This window comes from Emydura macquarii, unplaced genomic scaffold, assembly GCF_026122565.2.
Source record: "Emydura macquarii macquarii isolate MOO-44397 ecotype Brisbane River unplaced genomic scaffold, CSIRO-AGI_Emac_v2 contig_968, whole genome shotgun sequence".
NCBI classification, from domain to species: Eukaryota; Metazoa; Chordata; order Testudines; family Chelidae; genus Emydura; species Emydura macquarii.
The window spans coordinates 13,110,404-13,130,229 of record NW_027131105.1 but is presented as its reverse complement, the minus strand read 5'-3'; the positions used below and the strand labels follow the sequence as shown (position 1 = coordinate 13,130,229).

At 44.2% G+C, this 19,826-nt stretch overlaps 1 protein-coding gene across 1 annotated transcript in view; it reads right to left on the bottom strand.

Annotated features, from left to right (window-relative positions):
• Positions 1–675: 675 nt before the first annotated feature.
• COPG1 (COPI coat complex subunit gamma 1) overlaps positions 676–19,826 on the bottom strand; it is a 32,064-nt gene continuing 12,913 nt past the window's right edge. Inside the window, exons 11-24 of the mRNA XM_067544256.1 lie at positions 19,131–19,198; positions 18,034–18,222; positions 17,438–17,533; positions 15,581–15,824; positions 11,777–11,852; positions 11,320–11,423; positions 10,628–10,753; positions 10,094–10,162; positions 9,051–9,193; positions 7,509–7,680; positions 5,998–6,095; positions 4,188–4,326; positions 2,533–2,631; positions 676–1,907 (exon numbers count right to left, since the gene is read on the bottom strand). Coding sequence (XP_067400357.1) covers positions 1,777–1,907; positions 2,533–2,631; positions 4,188–4,326; positions 5,998–6,095; positions 7,509–7,680; positions 9,051–9,193; positions 10,094–10,162; positions 10,628–10,753; positions 11,320–11,423; positions 11,777–11,852; positions 15,581–15,824; positions 17,438–17,533; positions 18,034–18,222; positions 19,131–19,198 — 1,754 coding nt within the window. The 3' untranslated portion in view covers positions 676–1,776. The remainder of the gene's footprint in view (positions 1,908–2,532; positions 2,632–4,187; positions 4,327–5,997; positions 6,096–7,508; positions 7,681–9,050; positions 9,194–10,093; positions 10,163–10,627; positions 10,754–11,319; positions 11,424–11,776; positions 11,853–15,580; positions 15,825–17,437; positions 17,534–18,033; positions 18,223–19,130; positions 19,199–19,826) is intronic.

Sequence of the window (19,826 nt, the reverse complement as noted above, 5' to 3'; positions counted from 1 at the left end):
CCCCCCTCCCCCCCCCGAGTTGCTGGCATGAGCGTTCCTGTCTCTCAGCCATGCTGCCGGCTACACACCTCTGGCAAAGACCTGCCCGCGCCCCTCCCCTGTGCGGCCAGGCTCTGTGCCCACAGGACGCGCGGCCAGCTGGCACAGCCCCTCAGCCTTGTGTTTTGCTACAATTCCCATAGCGCTGCTGCTGCAGGTGCAGCAAAGGGGGAAATAGGATCACTCTGGTAAAGCAAACCACGGAGTTCATTCTTCCAGCAGATAGACCGCCGCAGAAGCCTCCGGCTAGCACCAGTGATTGCACACATGCTTATGTTGCCTTACAGTGGCCAAAGTGTCAGGGCCAAGAGCCAACATTTGCTTTTTTTAAAAAACACAGGAAGACAACCGAAGTGGGAGGCTCATGCAGAAGGTGACGAGTAATGGGAACTCCTTGAGTAGTAGCAAGGGATACGGTGAGCCCTACTACAAAGTGCAAGATGTGACCAGAAGGGACAATGACAAAAACTGGTGCTGCCCTACATAATCCTTATGCTTCCTCTATAAACCATGCAAGACCTGCATGGTCTATGAATCTCCCCTCCAGTTGTACACATCTTGTCAGTCTTGCAGCAGTGAGTTGCTGCAATGTCTTTGGCTACACCTTTGGGCCAATAATAAATGATGTAAATTCAATCAGGATCTTAATATTTTGTTTAATGTTACATTACATGGTGACAAGTTGCATAAAAATACAGGCAGAATAGAACAAAGATCAATTACAGGTGCTAGAAGCAGACATCTCTCCAGGATTCCCCTCATCTGGCATACACTCACGTTAATCAAAATGATGGTTCCAACAGAGGAATGACAACAGCGCTGGTTGATATATTACACACTGTCTGATATTATACCAATCACTATATTGCTTCTTTCATACCCAAAAATCTAATTGGTCACTTTTCTCAGGAAACTACACCACACCAAAATTACATAATCCTCCACTGCTTACACAGTAGGCTTTCAATGCTGGATCTAAGTACAAGAGAGAAACCAGTTACCAGTAACAAGGGGAATGTGAACAGCCTGACCAATTATACAGACAGTATGTTCAACTGATCTGCACTTTCTAGAGACTATTTCCATCTGACATGGTTGTGCAAAGCTAGAGCTAGGCACTCATTTCCCGTTCTTTGACTGACTGAATATAACTGCAAGCCAGCCATTTCAAACCTACTGTGTTGAAGGATTAGTATTCTGGGAGAAGATCAGCCTCTCATTTTCATTCAAGATACCAGAGGAAGGCAGCCAAGTTCTGTAGCTTGCTGGAGAGGGAATTTTATTCTTTTATTTATTTACCATCTCCTGTTTTTAAGGGTCTTTTAAAGATATAAAAATACTAGCAAAATTAGTGTAATTAAAAACACACTAATTTCAGATTCCAAGTGACCATTTAGTGAGTTTGATACACTGTTACCATGATAGGAATTGTTAGAAAAGCCTTCATTGGAAACACAGGACCCCTATGCTGCAGAGTCCAGCAACTTGGTATTAAATGGGCTGATTCAGAGGGGTTCATAGATTTAAGTAAAACTGAATGCTTCCTAAAACCTCCTATCAGGGCTTAAAACACCATGATTTTATTTAGAAAAACCCATATAACTGCCCTAGTTTTACTAATGATAAAAAGCTGCTGTACTGACTGTGATTCCAATTCAGTGTCCAAAACAGAGGGGAGCAGACCACAAGAACATTCTCCCTGTATGGGCCTTATGTCAAAGTGCAGTCTCAGAAAGTTTAGCCCACTGAGGCCATGATTATGTCCACAGGAAGTTCTTCTCCACCGCGGGCTGTGACCTGCATTGTTACAGTGTCTGTCAGGACGAGACGAGCACGCACCAAGAGGTCATGGCCGCCCCGAAACACTCCTGGAACAGAGAAGGGAAGAGGGAAGAAAATACGGTGTTTGAATGCCACTAGCTCATGCATCAAATTCTAAGGATATTCATCTGGCTGAAACAAGATCCACTCTCTTATACTTGAGACTCAAATGGGGAGAAGATCAAGACATTGCTGATATCACCATCAGTTGTTCACCTAGCGTGCATCTTAGTTTAGAATTACATTTAGTTTGTTGCTCAAGGCCTCCTTACGTCTCCCATAGGATACCTCAGTTCACCTTATTCTCCAAATCCAGGGACTCCCACACAAGTTGGAGTGACAGCGCTCTGAAGATCATGCAGGACAGGTCTGAACTCAATTCAAACTATCCCAAAGGATTGGGCTTACCCCCGTCCCTACTCTCAAGTAATTCTTCTGATCCCAACAATATCAGCTGCCTGGAACGTGGAGGGATGGGGAGAAAAACGGGCAGGCCAATGAATCTTACATGTGGCTGTGGCAACTGAGCGATACGCTGTGCACTAGCTGGGCTAACATCCTGAGCATTACGGGTCAGTCTCAAAACAGAGAAATCCATGTGTATCTCAAGAGTGGCCAAGAATGACACACAAGGTAGGGCAGAGATCCCTACAGAGAATCCCAACAGCTTACCTGCCAAGTACAATGTGTGTGAGTTCTTGTTGTCTGGCACTTTATCCGATCGCTCACAGGGCTGCATCCCCAGGAACTTCACAATATTACTGACCGCCTCTGTTCAAAGAAATAACAGAGGGTCAGTTTCATGGGTTTAACAGTGTCCAAATGTATAGTAAGGCCCTCCCAATACAAAGAAGAGATGTGGTCTCTGCCCCAAGTGGCTTACAAAGTAGCTCTTCAGGGCAGAGACTGTGCCTCCATATGGGTTCAATGGGGCCCTAATCCAGAGAGAGATCTTTGGGACACTAATGCAATACAAATTATAAATAATAATTCTGGACATGACACAGCAAGGGTGCAGGGTAACATGAAGGAGGACATGGACAGCATCAAGATGACTGCACAGTAATTCAGCGAGGCTAGTTCACGCACAGTAGCACAACTTAACTATTTGAGGAGGTAAGTGGATAAAATGAAGAAGGAGACAATGAGCTTCTTTTAGGCCTTGCAGGAGACATAGGTCTTCAGGAGGGATTTAAAAGAAGAATGGGTTGTAGCTTTGATGACCAGCTCAGGAAGGGCATTCCACGCACCAGGTGACATGGAAGAAACCATGGAGACAGCCAAAGAGAAGAGATGAAGGACAGCAAACTAAGGACTAATCTCCATCAGACATTGACCATTAAAGGGAGCAACACAAAACTGTATGATGAGAGCCCAATATAAAAGTACCCAGACTTCAATGGGCTTTGGAAGAGGCCCAGATAGTGTCTTTAAAATAAATAAATAAATAGATGGTGAGAACAAGAGGGGTCACTTCACGATCCCTCCTCTCCAGCTTCGTATTACCTCTATGATTTACTCCTCCTTCCAACCTTGGGCCCCAGTACAGCCTCTCTCCTTCTGTATGAGGAGGGCTAAAGTTAAGGCTGAATCATGTTCCAGCTTCTTGAAAAGGATGTTGTTGAAGACCAGTGTGAGATGCTCCCTTTCTTCCTCACCACATGACACTCCCAGTCCCAAAAAGCTCAGGTTACTCAGAATTTAGGATTTGTTTCCACCCCTTTTTGTCATGAAAGCCCAATACTATGCATAATGGACCAAATCCTCCACTGGTATAAATCCAATTGCTTCTATGAAGTTACACCAGGGATGAATTTTGCCAATCATAATCTTACTCAGGAGGAGATCTGTATTGGACCTTAGATCTCAACTGAGACTCCAATTTCAAAGTGTAGAACTAGAGGTCCAAGGGAGCCTCCAGCAGACCAAAGGGAACCACAGCTCTAAGGGTATGTCTACACTGCAGCTGGGAGGTGTGATTCCCAGCGTGGATAGACAGACTCATGCTAGCTCAGCTCAAGCTAGTGCACACAAAATAGCAGTATGGATGTTGCCGTAGTGGCAGTGGCTTGGACTAGCCTCCCAAGCTCAGATCCATGGGGGCGGTGGGCCTGGACTTGGGCAGCTAGCCCAAGCCACTGCCAGTGCCAGTGCCCCATAATCCACACTGCTAGTTTTAGCATGCTAGCCTGAATCTGTTTACCCAGGCTGGAAATCACACCTCCCAGCTGTAGTGCAGGCATACTCTAAAAAAGCCAGAATTCAGACTCTGCCACTTGCAAACAGGGAAACACTAGGAGTTCTGTGCACGTCAGAGACTTCCTTACCTTCCAATGTTTTAATGGTGGATAAAGTGAAGGTCTCTTCCTTTTCAAACTCATCACCCACCTCATCCCAGGCTGCTCCAAAGTTTGGCTTCAGAACCCTCTGGATGTGATCAGCTACTGTTACCTCGATGTCTTCAAGCTGATAGGGAAAAGAAGTTTGACAGACATAGGATTGTTCTTGCTAGGGGAAGCATTAGACTTGACTCATTAAAATCAAGTAAAGATTCATGTTTGATCATGGATTTTCTCAGAATTAGCTCCCTGTCCCCTTTCTGATTTACTTGAGCAATGATATTTTGATACAATCTGTTTGGATTGGGTATTGCAGTTGGAAGAGCCATCATTTCTGTGGTCAATATTGTACAGTGAGAATGCCAGGTCCAAGAAGGACTGAAGTCGTTGGAGTCCATAATGGAGAAGGGTACATGCCTGCATTTGAGACTTTCTTGGGATATTTAATAGCCGACACCATCCACCACTGCATGTTAGGTCAGCTGAGCTGTTGCTGTGGCCACGTTTATGGGAGGTGGAACTTGTCTCACTGGATAAGCCCCTCTCTTTAGTGCATATACATCTGGAAACACTCCTCTACAGGGGTATAATCAAAATCTCCTCATAATTCTAGTTTAATTAATGGAGTGTGATTGTTATTTAAAATTGCTCAAGTGCCATAGCAGAGAGGGATAAGTGTCTCTTATAACCTGGCATAGAGGAGGGTCTGCTTGCAGTGTCCTTTGGAAACTCCTCTCTATTCCCTCTGCTTGGATACAGCTCCACCAGCTCTTTCTACAGCTCATGCTGACCTACTGACCAGTAGTTTCTACAATCAGACACTAAACTGTCTGGTGAGGAAGGGGCAGGGAAAGACAGGAGCCAGCAGAACAGGTCAAGATTGAGACACATCACATCTCCTCCTCCAAAGGACAAACTGCCACCCTGTGTAAAGTGACCAAAGCTTTTGGCTAAGCTCAAGGTAACTTTTCCCTCCCAAAGAGCAAGAGACACCCTCAGCACGAAGTTTGGTTTTGTGCACAAAAGCTCTGTCTGGCTATAGCAGCAGACTCCAACAGAAACCCTTACACAGAACGTTAATACAGGGCACCCTTCCAAAAGTTCAGGGACCAGCAATGGAATTTCCTTGGTACTAGAGTCAGGCTTTGGCCTATGAAGTGAAACCCATTCAGTGCAAGAGCTGGCCAAACACAGTGTCCTCCATTCATTATGCCAGCTCCTGTGTTGGTGGAGCCCACTGTCCTGTTTTGAGCACCGACAGGTTATTTTTAAAGTAAAAAACACTTGTTCAAGAACAGAAGGAGCTTTATTTACCCTCCAGCAGAGAGTTCTAGTGCACAGGAGGACTGCCCATGCTGCCCAAAGTGTAGGTAGGAATAGCTTTGCCAACATCCCTCATTCCTGACCTGTGACACACCCTGCTAACCCAGGGTGAACCAACCTGAGGGAGACACCACAGCCTCCATAAAGACAAATGTCCAATGTATCCAAGTATGTGCATGGAAAGTACTCACAGGAAGGAACTCCAGGTGAGGTAGAGTAAACCATCTGTCCATGCTGAGATTTTACAGCTTGTTAAGCTCAGAGCTTCTTTAAATTTGTGTCTTGGCCCCAGCAATCAGAAGAGCATATGCAGAGATGGGGAAACTCATTACAAGGAACCCCACATCCCTCTCCACAGACGGTGCCCAAACCATCTGTGGCCAGATTACGTTTAAGAGGAACAGGCCACTGGTACACAGAAAATAAAAGGGAAACAAAAGCCCCTTAACCTACTGATGCTCTATCAGATCCTTACCACATACTCATCCTCATAGCCCTCATCGTCCGCTTCGCCAGTGTTTGGGTCACAATCCTTGACGGTGAATTTCATCATGCAGCTGAATGTACAGGCCACTGGGGAGGAGGGTGGCAAAGGAAAGGTTCACATTACGATCTGACAAGCCTTTCTTTTCATGAGCAGGAGCCTCATTTAGTGTTTAAAATAGGGGACTGGAAGAGTCCTAGGTTCTATCCCCAATTCTGCCACTGACTTGCTGTGTGAACTTGGGCAAATCACTTGGCCTCTTTGTGCTTCCGTCTCCCAAATATGAAATGTATACATTCTATTTATTTAGATTTACTAAATGATTATCGATTCAGGGGTTGTGAGAATTTGTTAAACACTGAGACTTTCATATTAAATTATATTATTCTTCATGGCAGGATCTCAAATAACTTTAGAAATGCTCATTAAATAAGCCTCACCAGCCCCCTGTGAAATATTGAAGATATTATCTAGGAGACACTTCACCTGCCACTGAAGTCAGCCACCTCTGCATTGCAACACAGCAGCCAATTAATACTTCACTACAAATTAAGATAGGCAGTAACGAACCACCCCAGATGACAAAGAAAAGAGGTACAGTAGTTGTCACTTGAGTTACTATAAAGAAAACCAAATGAGACTGAATCATGGAGAGAAGCCATTTCGCTGTCTGCTTGGTGAGGGCATAAGTGAGCTGTACCCATGCTAGTAGGCACACTGAGTTCTATCTACCTACTGTAGGGACTTATATGACCCCTCATTACCACAGTATCTGGGTGCATCACAAACATCTCAAAGCATCGTGAGGTAGAGCAGGGTTATTATCCCTGTTTCACACTTGAAGAACTGAAACACAGGGTCACTAAGTGATTTGCCAAGGTCACATTAGAAGTCTGTGGCACAACAGGGAACTAGATCTGTCGTCTGAGTCCAGGGCTAGTGCCCTCACCACCAGACCATCCTTCCTCTCTTTATAAGTTACCCAAGCTCTCCCATCTTTCATTCATAAAATTCAGTAGGGTAGTGGTAAGGGCATTTCCAGTGCAACAGGTGACCCAGGCCTATGCTGGCAGGGGAAAGATGGCCACTTTTAAGAGGTTAGATTAGACGAGAAAGGAATTTAAGATCTGTTCATTGACGTGAGAACCTCCAAATGCAGTTCCCACCCCATAGACTTTGTCAGTAGCCAGCATCACGTTAACTGTTACATTCACGCCAAGGAGTCTTTCTAGCATCTGAGAAGAAGGAAGACAAAGAGCTGTGCACAGCCTTGCTCTGAACTGCTCTGGAGAAAGTTAACTTAGGAGACAAAGCGGGAAGAATCATTCAGGAGGGGAGCCTTGAGAGCTATATTGCACAGAGTAGTGAAGAGCAATCGTACTTGGTGCTGTTGGATGGTGCAGTCACTTACCAGCTATAGCAAATGGCTTGGACACGGGGCAGAGTGAATACATTATGGTTTATTTGAGGGGAATGGGAATCTATGAGGACAAGCCGCTTACCTGCCGTCGGGTCCTCTTCAGACAGTGCCACCAGTGTGTAGCAGATACCAGGCTGGTTATACAGTAGGCTTTTGGCAGGTATGTAGCCAATGACCTCATACCCCTCTGTCGGCTCCATCTGCACCGTGACGTTCTCCAGGATCTGATCATTCAGTGTATTTGTACAATCAAACTACACAGGGAAGGAAAGAGAAGCAACAGCTTGAAGCCATTAACAATGGACATAACAGAAGATTGTGTTTCAGGCAGAGCACTTACTCAATCTGAGTTTTAACCCTGACCCCTTTTGCAATATCTGCTGCCTAAATACAAACTCTGTTCTGCTGGATGTTGACTTGTGTAGTTAAAGGCCCTTCCCGTGAAGGTTTAGTTAGAGACATGTGCCACAGAGAAGCTGGCATTTTTAGATTTTCAGCTGAGGTTAAAAACCCCAATGGTTTACAGAGCCCTCTGTGTCATTTCATAGGAAAAGAAATTTAAAATAAGTAAGACACAAGGGCCCAGAGGTTCAGTCTTAGCCTCCCACCTGAGACATCAAAAATGGAAGAGACTCATTAGGTCACATTTAGATCATTTCTTTCATGTAGTATTGTGTCTTAGTGCTTTGTGCAGTGCGGTTTTAAGTGTCTCCAGAAAGACAGCTTTCCACCAATTCCCCTGGGAAAGTGTTTGAAGATCTTCACTATAAAGTTAAATTGATATATATAGCCTACATTTTCCTTCCTCAATTTCATACAAGTGCAGTATCCCAGAGCTGAGTTGGAGGTGGCCCTTCTGATGGCTAGAGTAGAGGACGGGGAATCAGGACACCTGGCTTCTATTTAGGCTCTGCCACTGACTCATTATGTGACCTCAGGCAAGTCACTTCACCTGGGTGTAAAATGGATGAAGATAATGCATGTATGTCTCTGTAAAGAGTTTTGACAGCCTCTGTAAAAGGAGTTAGGTAAGCATAAAATATTCCTACTCTTCATAAACTAGCTGCAAAACTCCTCATGCATTGGGCTGATGGACACTGGGAGTCTCAGATGAAAAGTTGCACATGCATTTTAAAAAATGCATCCTAGATATAGCAGGAGTGTGTTGGGGGCATGACCAAGCAATACAGAAGGGTGTATATAAAGGAGTATAAGTAGATGAAAAGTCTTCTCTCCTCTTGGCCTGTCTTTCTAGTGTAACCTTCTCACACTGTCAAATTAAGGAAGCTCCACCCTTTTCTGACCCTGACACTGAGACCTCTGGTTGAGGAACCTTTCCCTCCCACCCCATAAACAAAGAAGCCCTCCCCCACCCACCCACACTACGAATAAGAACAGCACCACCTAGTAATTGTGTATACGTTTGTCACTTTAGCTGTACAATGCGCACATGCTTAGATTAAATTCAGATTACTTGGGTCCAGATTTGTGGAAGAAGTGGTCTCAAAAACCATTCACCTCTGCTGCATATTGTGAACTAAGCAAGATTCACCACTGGGAAGAAACAGCCCTAATTAACAATTAGGAGATTATTTTTACAACCCTGTAGCAGCAGCCTACGCACCTGGAACACCATGTGGTTGACAAACATATGCTTGGTGCAACGGATCACATACTCCGTCTCAGATTCTGTAAGAGCCACAGGCTCTGGAGAGGACTTGAAGAGCGGTCCCAGCCCTCGGAACTCTGGGATAGCTGCCAGTTGCTCTAAAACAGAGGTAACAGAAAGAAACATTTCTTTTTCAGAACTCACAGGTGTCAGGTAGCAGGTCTCATTCAGAGGCTATCTGAAGCACTTGTTAAGTAACCAGAAAGTGTGAGCTACCAGCAATTTAATATGTTTTTTCAATTACGGCTTTAAAAACTAGCACCAAATTCTCTCTTTGGACATGTCTGCCATTTACCTAAGCAGGAATCACACACGAGCATGCCCTGAAGGTAGAACTGAGCCCCAAATATCATATAAATGAAAGTACCCAGACCAGAGAGAGATTTCAAAGCTCAATTAACTCCTGCTCATCTCTGTAATAAATCACTGTGCACAGGGATAGATTCAGGGTAAATGTGGCCAAACTGACATGAGCAGTGTGGGGCACCAGACCTGGTCCCATGGTGTGCATGAGCAGGGGGAACATGAAAGAAAGCAAAACACCACACATGCAGGAATTAGGGGACTAGATCAGCCAATCTCCCGGGCCTGGCACTGATCGGTCACAGTGAATTCACCATTCCTGAGGCATTTATAATCTGCAAAATCAGAAAGAGCATTGTTGGCCCTTCAAGTTTTGAATCCCCTCCAGATGAGGAACATAGGAATTGCCATATTGGTTAAATCTAGTGGTACAACTAGTCCTGTATCCAATCAGTGGCTAGTACAAGAAAATTCAGCGGATATGAAAGAAAACCTGCTTTGGGCACTTATTCCTGCCCTCAGGAGAAGATCCCCTAACCATAACTCCACTAGTTAGAAGCTGGCTTGAACCACAATGGTCTATCTCCTTTCCTTGAGGGTCAGAATTTAGGCAGGCCCAACAAATCACATGACCACTACATCCGCACTCTTCCCCCTACACCGGGTTAATGGGAAAGACCCCACATTCTGCTTACCTTGGAATATTTCTTGCCTTGTCGCTGCCACTTTCTCTGGCTGTTTGACCACAGTGATAGGAGTACTTTCTGCAGGGGCAGAAGCAAAACAGGGCAGAAAAATTAACAGAGAAGATCACTAGTTCACATGCATAAGACAGCATCTTGATAGGGACTCCTTTACAATATGAAGAAAGCCCAATTTTTGTCTATGGACTCCATTACTCTCACCCCAAGTACTACATCATATTGTACTCAAAATCCTAACCTTCACTTCCAAACCAGTAGTTCCAGTGATGATTATGAGTGATTACTATTATTAGCAGGAGGATTACAACAAAATCCTAACCTGTGAGCAACTGAATTTACCAGCATGGACTTTACAGAAAATAAACCCACAAAATTCAAACAAGATAGAGCTTAACAATTCATAGCATCACACAAGCTGGAGATAAAGAGGCCCATGAGATCTCATCAAGTTCATCTTCTGAGGGGATGTTACAAGCAAAAAGGCTTAACCCTGGAGGGGAGTGTCCCCCATTATTCCATGGGTACCTATTCTTTGTTCTGTGATGGGAGCAGTTGCCAAAGGAACAGATTTCAAATCAAAGGGTTTCTCAGAGGGCTCCAGGGTATACTGTTGCAGCGCCCTCTCCAGGCCAGGGATGGATACAGTCAAGCCTGAGGAAAGAAAGGAGTTATCACTGAAGTCACAGCAAACACCAACTCTCTGTTAGCTATTGAGTCTGAGTACAACTAAAATCTCCAACGCTGCTCTTCTTTATTGGCTTGTACAGTACAAAACACAAGTACCCAGTCTCCACGCAGTGGACACACTGAATATAGTATTTTCAGAAATGCAGGCCTATGAGGACATTTATGCAAATGATCATCATCCCAGAGCAAAACAGTAAGTTGCAAACATCTGGAATGCATTTGGCGGCTCTATTGTAGGGCTTGAACATGGGTCTCTGATGCACAGCCATCACTGCACTATAGCCTAAGAAGTTGGCCACTTTACTGCATACATGTGAGCGTACTTGGAAAGGATGTCTGAAATGCATGTGTCCTTCACATCAAGAGGTAACCTACAAAACATCTTTACCTGCCCTTACCATTCATGCAATTACAGGCCAATTGACAGATTTATGACAGTCTGAAGGATGTTCAAGCTCTCTAGAACCAGTCTGTTCCCTAGAGACATTGAGTAATAAATGCAGTTTTGTTCCAAAAAGCTTCTACATTACCATTCAGAATGTAGCCAGCATTGAGAGCTTTCTGCTTCTGCTCCAAGACACTTAGGTAGAATGTGGCTCTGTCTCTCACTTCATTATCATCATCCATCACACACCTGAAGGCAAGCAAAACCCAGCTGAGAGATGTGAACATATGCAGATGGCTGATCTACCATGGTGGCCTAAAGAAACTGAAAACATGAACTGTAGAATGGGGTTAGTTGTGGCACTTGTGATCATACTAATAGGGCAATAAATAAATCAATAGTTCATCTTCCTCCGACAGCTATTCTGGGCCTCTAAGATTAATTCTGTGGAACTGAATGCAACAGCAATATTAGAATATGTAATGGCAGGCAGTGTTCTTTCTATATACTCACTACTGGCTCTAGATTTGTCCAAACATTTAAAGTTCTTTGGAAGAATCTCTAAATGTCTGTTGGGACAGAGACTAGAATATGTAGCTCACCTTTTCAATAACACTAAGATGCTGGGTAACACATCCTCGTTCTGGGCTCCAAATTTAGCCAGAGCACTTACTGCACCTGTAGCAACAGCAAGGAAAACAGGATCAGCTGGCAAAGAAAACAACTGAAAGTTCCCTCTGTTTTGTGATCTTATTTTACAGTTTTAGAGACAAAAGACAAAACTAACTGCAAAACTTTTTTTAAGTTAATCAGAAGCAGGAAGCCTGACAAACAATTAGTGGGGCCACTGAATGATTGAGGTGCTAAAGGAGCACTCAAGGAAGACAAAGCTGTTGTGGAAAAGCTAAATAAATTATCTGCATTGATCTTCACTGCAGAGGATGTGAGGGAGATTCCCACATCTGAGCCATTCCTTTTAGCTGACAAATCTAAGGAACTGTCCCAGATTGAGGTGGCAACAGAGATTTTGGAATAAACTGATAAATTTAACAGTAATAAGTCCCCAGGACCAGATGGTATTCACCCAAGAATTCTGAAGGAACTCATATATGAAATTGCAGACCTACTATGTAACCTATCATTTAAATCAGCCTCTGTACCAGATGACTGGAGGATCGCTAATGTGATGCTGTGACACACTGTACCCCAAAGCAGCACTCTGTAAACACCATATTCATCATTTCTGTACGATAGTAATAATTCATATTAAGCATGCCACATAAGATACCTAATGAAAGGTCATAATCTGCTAAAACCCATAGCTCTGTCAAAATATGTATGTCACTAATATGTACCATGTTATAAGATTTTGCTGTTATTACAATATGTTATAAGTTTGCTAGTAACAGCAAAGGAGGCACCCACACCCAGAAGGGGCTCAGCAGCCATCAGCCTGCAAAGGAGTTATAAACAAAGGATTTACAATAAAATGACAGTTGCACAAGACTACACAATAGAGATTGCTCAACTCTGATTCACTTGTGAGGCGGGGGGGCGGGATTGAGCAACCCTGTCACTCAGCAGAGCCCATCTGGACATGCCTGTACTACTGTCTACTGGCCAAATGGTCAAAAGTTATAAAATAAGGAACAAAGGCTACATGCCTTTGTCCTTTCTCCTCCCCCTACCTACGCTGAAAGCAACAGGAACCCTGGAAAACCTGGCTCTGTGGATGTGGGGAAGGCGGTGGATGTGATATACCTTGACTTTAGCAAAGCTTTTGATACGGTTTCTCACAGTATTCTTATCAGCAAGTTAAAGAAGTATGGGTTGGATGAATGGACTATAAAATGGATAGTGAACTGGCTAGAGCATAGGGCTCAACGAGTAGTGATCAATGGCTCCATGTCTAGCTGGCAACCGGTCACAAGCGGAGTTCCCCAGGGGTCGGTCCTGGGGCCGGTTTTGTTCAACATCTTTATTAATGATCTGGAGGATGGGGTAGATTGCACCCTCAGCAAGTTTGCGGACGACACTAAGCTGGGGGGAGTGGTAGATACCCTGCAAGGTAGGGATAGGATACAGAGTGACCTAAACAAACTGGAGGATTGGGCCAAAAGAAATCTAATGAGGTTCAACAAGGACAAGTGCAGAGTCCTCCACTTAGGAAGGAAGAATCCCATGCACAGCTATAGACTGGGGACCGACGAGCTGGGCAGCAGCTCTGCAGAAAAGGACCTGGGGGTAATGGTGGATAAAAAGCTGGATATGAGTCAGCAGTGTGCCCTGGTTGTCAAGAAGGCTAATGGAATATTGGGCTGCATTAGGAGGGGCATTGCCAGCAGGTCACGGGAAGTGATTATTCCCCTCTATTCGGCATTGGTGAGGCCGCATTTAGAATACTGTGTCCAGTTTTGGGCCCCCCACTACAAAAAAGATGTGGACAATTTGGAGAGAGTGCAGCGGAGGGCAACCAAAATGATTAGGGGGCTGGAGCACAGGACTTATGAGGAGAGGCTGAGGGAACTGGGCTTGTTTAGTCTGCAAAAGAGAAGAGTGAGGGGGGATTTGATAGCGGCTTTTAACTACCTGAAAGGGGGTTCTAGGGAGGATGGGGCTAGGCTGTTCTCGGTGGTGGCAGATGACAGAACAAGGAGCAACGGTCTCAAGTTGCAGGGGGGAGGTCTAGGTTGGACATTAGGAAAAAGTTTTTTACTAGGAGGGTGGTGAAGCATTGGAATGGGTTACCTAGGGAGGTGGTGGAATCTCCATCCTTACAGGTTTTTAAGCTGAGGCTTGACAAAGCCCTGGTTGGGATGATATAGCTGAGGTTAGTCCTGCTTTGAGCAGGGGGTTGGACTAGATGACCTCCTGAGGTCCCTTCCAACTCTAATATTCTATGATTCTATGATTCTATGAAAACTAAGAGACTGGATCCAAGCTTGGGAGAGAAGCCTGTATATTGAGAACTGGAACATCCAAATTTGGCGAGAAAACGGCCTAATCTAGATACTGCCTAGTGTTAGAGGTTTTTAACTGTCCCCCAGGGATCTGTATTGGGAGCAATGCTGTTCAACATATTTATAAATGATCTGCAAAAAGGGGTAAACCGCAAGGTGGTAAAGTTTGCAAATGATACAAAATTACTCAAGATAGTTAAGTCCAAAACAGACTGAAGAGTTACAAAGGGATCTCACAAAACTGGGCAAGGGCAACAAAATTCAGTGTTGATAAATGCAAAGTAATGCACGTTGGAAAACATAATCCCAACTATACATACAAAATTATGGGATCTAAGTTAGCTGTTTCATTCAAGAAAGATCTTGGAGTCATCATGGATAGTTCTCTGAAAACATCTGCTCAGTGTGCAGCAGTAGTAAAAAAAGCTAACAGAATGTTATAAACCATTAGGAAAGAGATAGATAATAACAGAGAAAATATCATAATGCCACTATATAAAGCTATGGTATGCCCACACCTTGAATACTGCATGCAGTTCTGGTCTCCCCATCTCAAAAAAGATATATTAGAATTGGAAAAAGTACAGAGAAGGGCAACAAAAATGATTATATGAGGAGAAATTAAAAAAAGGAGGGACTCTTCAGCTTGCAGAAGAGCTGACTGAGGGGTGATATGATAAAGGTCTATACAGTCATGAATGGTGTGGAGAAAGTGAATAGGGAAATGTTATTTACCCCTTCATGTAACACAAGAACCAGTTGTCACCCAGTGAAATTAAAAGACAGGAGGTTTAATAAACATAAGGAAGTACTTCCTCACACAATGCACAGTCAACCTTTGCCAGAGGATGTTGTATAAGCCAAAAATATAACTGGCTAAAAAAAAATTTAAGTAAGTTCATGGAGGACAGGTCTATCAATGGCTATTAGCCAAGATGCTCAAGGATGTAACCCCAGGCTCTGGGTGTCCCTAAACCCCCGAAACTAGGACTGGACAACAGGGGATGGATCACTCGATAAACTGCCCTGTTCTGCTCATGCCCTCTGAAGCATCTGGCACCAGCCATTTTCGGAAGACAGGATACTGGGCCAGATGGACCATTGATCTGACCCACTGTGGCCATTCTTATGTAGAACACAGAGCCAGGCATAGTGCTGCAAAGCGCTGACGAACCTTCCTCCACCCACCTTCACCAAAACGTCACAACCTGTCCCCTGTGTATTCCTCTACGTGGAGACTAGCACTCCTGCCAAGGGATGTTGGATTTTTCTTACTATGGATACGGGGTTGTTAGGGGCCAAGCAGACTGCTAAATCATATTTGAACACCATCCACAGAAGGTAAAAAGCAAGTGCATTAGCCCACTGAGACCCCTTTACTTGAAGCTCAGTCACAGGAATTTACTTAACCTTGAAGGAATGTAGCTTCCTAAGCCTGCACCTTACCTGCCCTGACTTCCTCGTGCTCCAAGACGACTCTGTTGTAAATGAAGCGAATGTATTTTGAGGGGTTATTGGTCTTGGGCCCCTCCTGCCCCAGCAGGTGGAGGATACGGGTGGCCAGGACAGTGAACTCGCAGTCCTCAATGAACTCGCACAGGTGAGACAGGCCAGTCTCTTTGCTCTCAGAGTTCTCCTCAATGATGCTGATGATGCAGTCCACGATGGCTCGTTTGTACTCAAAACCGCCCTATGCAGCAAAGGCCAGTGAGAAAATTCAAAGGAGGCCAGAAGTTCTAACTGGGAATGTTAACCAGCCAGGGAGGGATTTAGTTAGAAAGAGACACCCACTACTACTGACTTTTAACCTGTGTTTGAAAGGAACTGGGTAGCAATACTGCCCACTCTGTCAGGTCTGTGCAGGGCACTGGGCCACTGCCAGCTACTTCCATATGTGTACTGCACCTTGAAAAAATTGCACTGACAGAACCATACTGGGTCCAGCTCTTATAAACATGATGGGGATTGCTGGCACACCACAACCCTTAGTTTTTCAGTGGGACTTTGGAGTTACTTCTGTGCTTACTTAGGAGCTGCTAATATTCAAGGTCTCTGTACTGCTCACTTCAAACAGAGTACAATTAAAAACACACCAATTAAAAAGCAAGCCTTAAAGAAGGGGCTGCAGACATTAGCCTGAAGGGTTTAAATCTCTTAAGAGAGGCTCCATTTTGAGCTACTCTGCTATTAGAATCATTACATGAAACAACCATATGGGAGAAAAAAACACTTCCTCCTCCCACACCAGATATCCAAATATGAATCACAAAAGCAATACATTAGGTATGAAATCAACCACTGCAAGGCCAATCAAATACAGTACGTTAAGGTGGGAAAATGAAAGATCAATATCTCCCCAGCGTACTCTGCAATTGGCTACACTAAATGCACATCAGATTATCTTCAGATGTTATTTACTCATGTTCATGCTGAATTCCAGTGCCTTAAACAGAGCAATGCCCTCTTCTAATTTATGTGCACAATTGTCAGTGCTCTGAATATCTTAGGAGCTATGTTGGATGAAAGAGCCATAAAACGGAGTGGTCTGAATGCAGATAACATATTTCAAAATCATACCACCCACCCATACAGAATCTGTGAAAATGGAACATTCTATTTTCAAGGTACAAGATAAGAGGTCTTGGTATGATCCAAAATGAGAAGCTTTAATAGGCGGATTGTGATGTCATAACTGAGAATGTTAATGCCAGCTGGGTAGCAGGCATATGTGGAGTCCTGAATGTTATAGGAGATCTTTTAGAAAGGGTTTTAGCAAGTCTTTGTAACAGTGCCTTTATGATATTCTACATCTGAAGGTACACAGATAATGGCTTCAGCTATTGATAATCCCTCATTGGCAGCAACAGGGGGAGCCAAATGAAAATAGTTTTAGGTCATCTGATGATGGATTTTTGGCATAAGACTGGGCTTAGAATTTAATGTCAAAATATAATGGGCAGCAACGGAAGCTGGTTCAATGTTATGCAGACATATAATGCTAGTGGATCTCCGGTTACGTGTATTTGCTTTGAAAGTTAATAAAGCTCAGCAGCAGAATCCCACACTCGTGCTGCAAATCACATCATGGAAACACATTTATAAATACTTTTGATGTCACTTTGCAGACAATTGTCACATATCAAGCTTGTCATTTCTACTAACCATGCTTGCATTTGGATTGCAAGCTTTTCACTTGCTATACAGTACTTAGCACTACTGGGCCTCATTCTGACTGAAGCCTCTAAGTGCTACTGCAATACAAATAAACAATAATAATACAAAGTAACTGGCCAGTAGCCTTACCTCTTCCCGAAGCATAGTGAAGAGGAAATTCATGAGGACTGCATGCTTACGTGGGTACTTCTGACACAAGGCACTGATAGCCTGCACCACCACAACCTGAATATGTTTAGAAACAGTGCATTTAACAAGGAGAATTCAGTCTTATTTCAATTTGTTTTTTTCTCCCCTCCACATGAATTTTAAACTGGTGAAAGACGCTGAATTGAGAATCCCAGGAGACCATAGTTCTCCCTTCAACTACAAGGCTGGTAGCATGCACTGGAGAAGCAGCCATAGGGATAAGAGGAGACTCCTATCTCCATGCAATAGTTAGTCCATGGAGAAGGTCAGTGATCGGGCCACCTGTAATAGGGATTTAATTACAAAGGGTAGTCTCCAGAACAGAGTCTATTAGTGGTGGCAAGTTATAAAGACTGTGGGATAGTTTGGTGACAGGTCAATACCATCATCCCCTTTCAGATCTGCTGGAGACATGAGTGAAGTCCAGTCTCCAGAAGTGAAAGAGTGATACAACCTGACCCTGACTTCAGAAGGCAAGTGTACACAGAGAAAGACAAAGGCCCAGTATAGTCCTCACCAGGGAACTCACTCCATACCTTGAACTCATCTGAGATTTCTGACATGAAGGAGGAGATCTGCTTCATGAGCCGGTCAATGCTGCTCTCACTGCCGGTTTTCAGCAGCGTGGTGATAGCCAGCGTAGCGATGCTGCGGTTGGAATCAGTCACTAAGTTCTCCAGGTCCAGGTTACAGGCAGTCACAGCAGATGGGTGCTTCATGGCAACCTAGTGAGGAGAAATAGTGGAATTCACTGAGTACGTGGAAAGGGCCCAACTGACAGAACCAAATGTTATACAGACCCTACACAGCACTCAACCCTGTCTACCAAACCAAATACAACAGGTTCTAAGAGGCCATCCCAGATAAATAATTCAACTGAGGGTAAAAATAACTGTTCTGTTCTCCTGAAGAAATATACACCCACTCCCACCCCCACTGAAAGAAAGACATCAGTAACATGGCCTTTAAATGTTGCATGTCTGTTTTCCCACCATCCATTTATTAATGCTCAGACCCTACACCCATTTGCCACATAAGAAACCAGAAGTCCATGCAGGGGGTCTGAACTCCAGTTCTCCATGGACCTCGGCTCTGCAGAGCCTTAGGAGGTAGGCCCAGACCAGTCTATAGCTCTTCCCTTTGGAACTGAAGGGAGCAAGGTAAGGCTATGAAAGGCTGTGCCTGCCTTGCACTGGAGCAAAAGTTGCTACAGGTATGGGGTGAGGAGCATAAGGATTTGGTCCCACTGCTTAATAGGAAGCTGCTTCATCATAAAAAGAGGGAGGCTTTGAGGGAAACACAGTACTACACAACCCCCGAGATTTATTGTCACTAGAGACCCACGAGTCAGTGTGAATTGTTTTCCTCTTCTGATGTGTTTCTGGATGTTTTATTCTGCACAGAAAGCAATGAAATAGAAACTCTAGTTTTCTGATTTCAAAATACACAGGAACTGTGAGGGGGGCAGGGAGGTAGGAGGGGAAGAGTGATAGAAATCAAATCTTTAAACAGCCTTGTCCCCTTTTTATTGTCTGGATCCTGGATCTGGGGGAGGAGGGGTGGTTTGGACCTCACTATCCGGGTCAAGGTGGGAAGCAAAAGCTATTCAAACTCCTAGAACACTGAGTCTTACCTTGTTGAGAGTGCGGACAGCTGCATATCTAAGAGCCGCTTTTGGGGAGCTGCAGAACAACTGTAACACTGGAAGACAGCACCAGATGCAGACATTTAGCAATCAATGAAAAAGGAGTGCCCCACAACCCAAGTACAAGATTCTGGTTCACTGTAAGAGTAACAGTGAGCAGGCAATAATTGGAAGGTATGTAAGAGGGAGTTCTCTGGATTTACCCTCTCAGAATCATAGGAACCCATGGAAGGTTAGCTAGTCCAATGGTTTTCAACCTGTGGTCAGTGGGGGTCAACAGACTGTGTCAAAGATTTCCTCCTTTTAAAATTTTTAAGGGGTCCACAAATGAAAAAAGGTTGAAAACCACTAAGCTAGTCCATCTGCCTCCTTCCCTAACATCACTAAAATGTGATTTGGAAATTTCTATCTTTTGCTTATTTTGGAAGTTATCTCCACCCCCTAGTCAATCTTACCATTGAAGCTTTATTTCCACTGCTACTTAAACCAATTTTTATCTGTTTCAATTTAAATCCCATACTATTCCATGTGTTGGCTAACAGAGGGCACTCTTATTGCAGATGGAGGTCACCTACACACACTAATGTTCAAATGCACCACCTCAGTGAGCATCTGAACTCCACAGGCTGGGGAGCTAAAGCCCCCAGGTTGCTTCAGAATCCTGGTCTGTCACAGATCTACTGG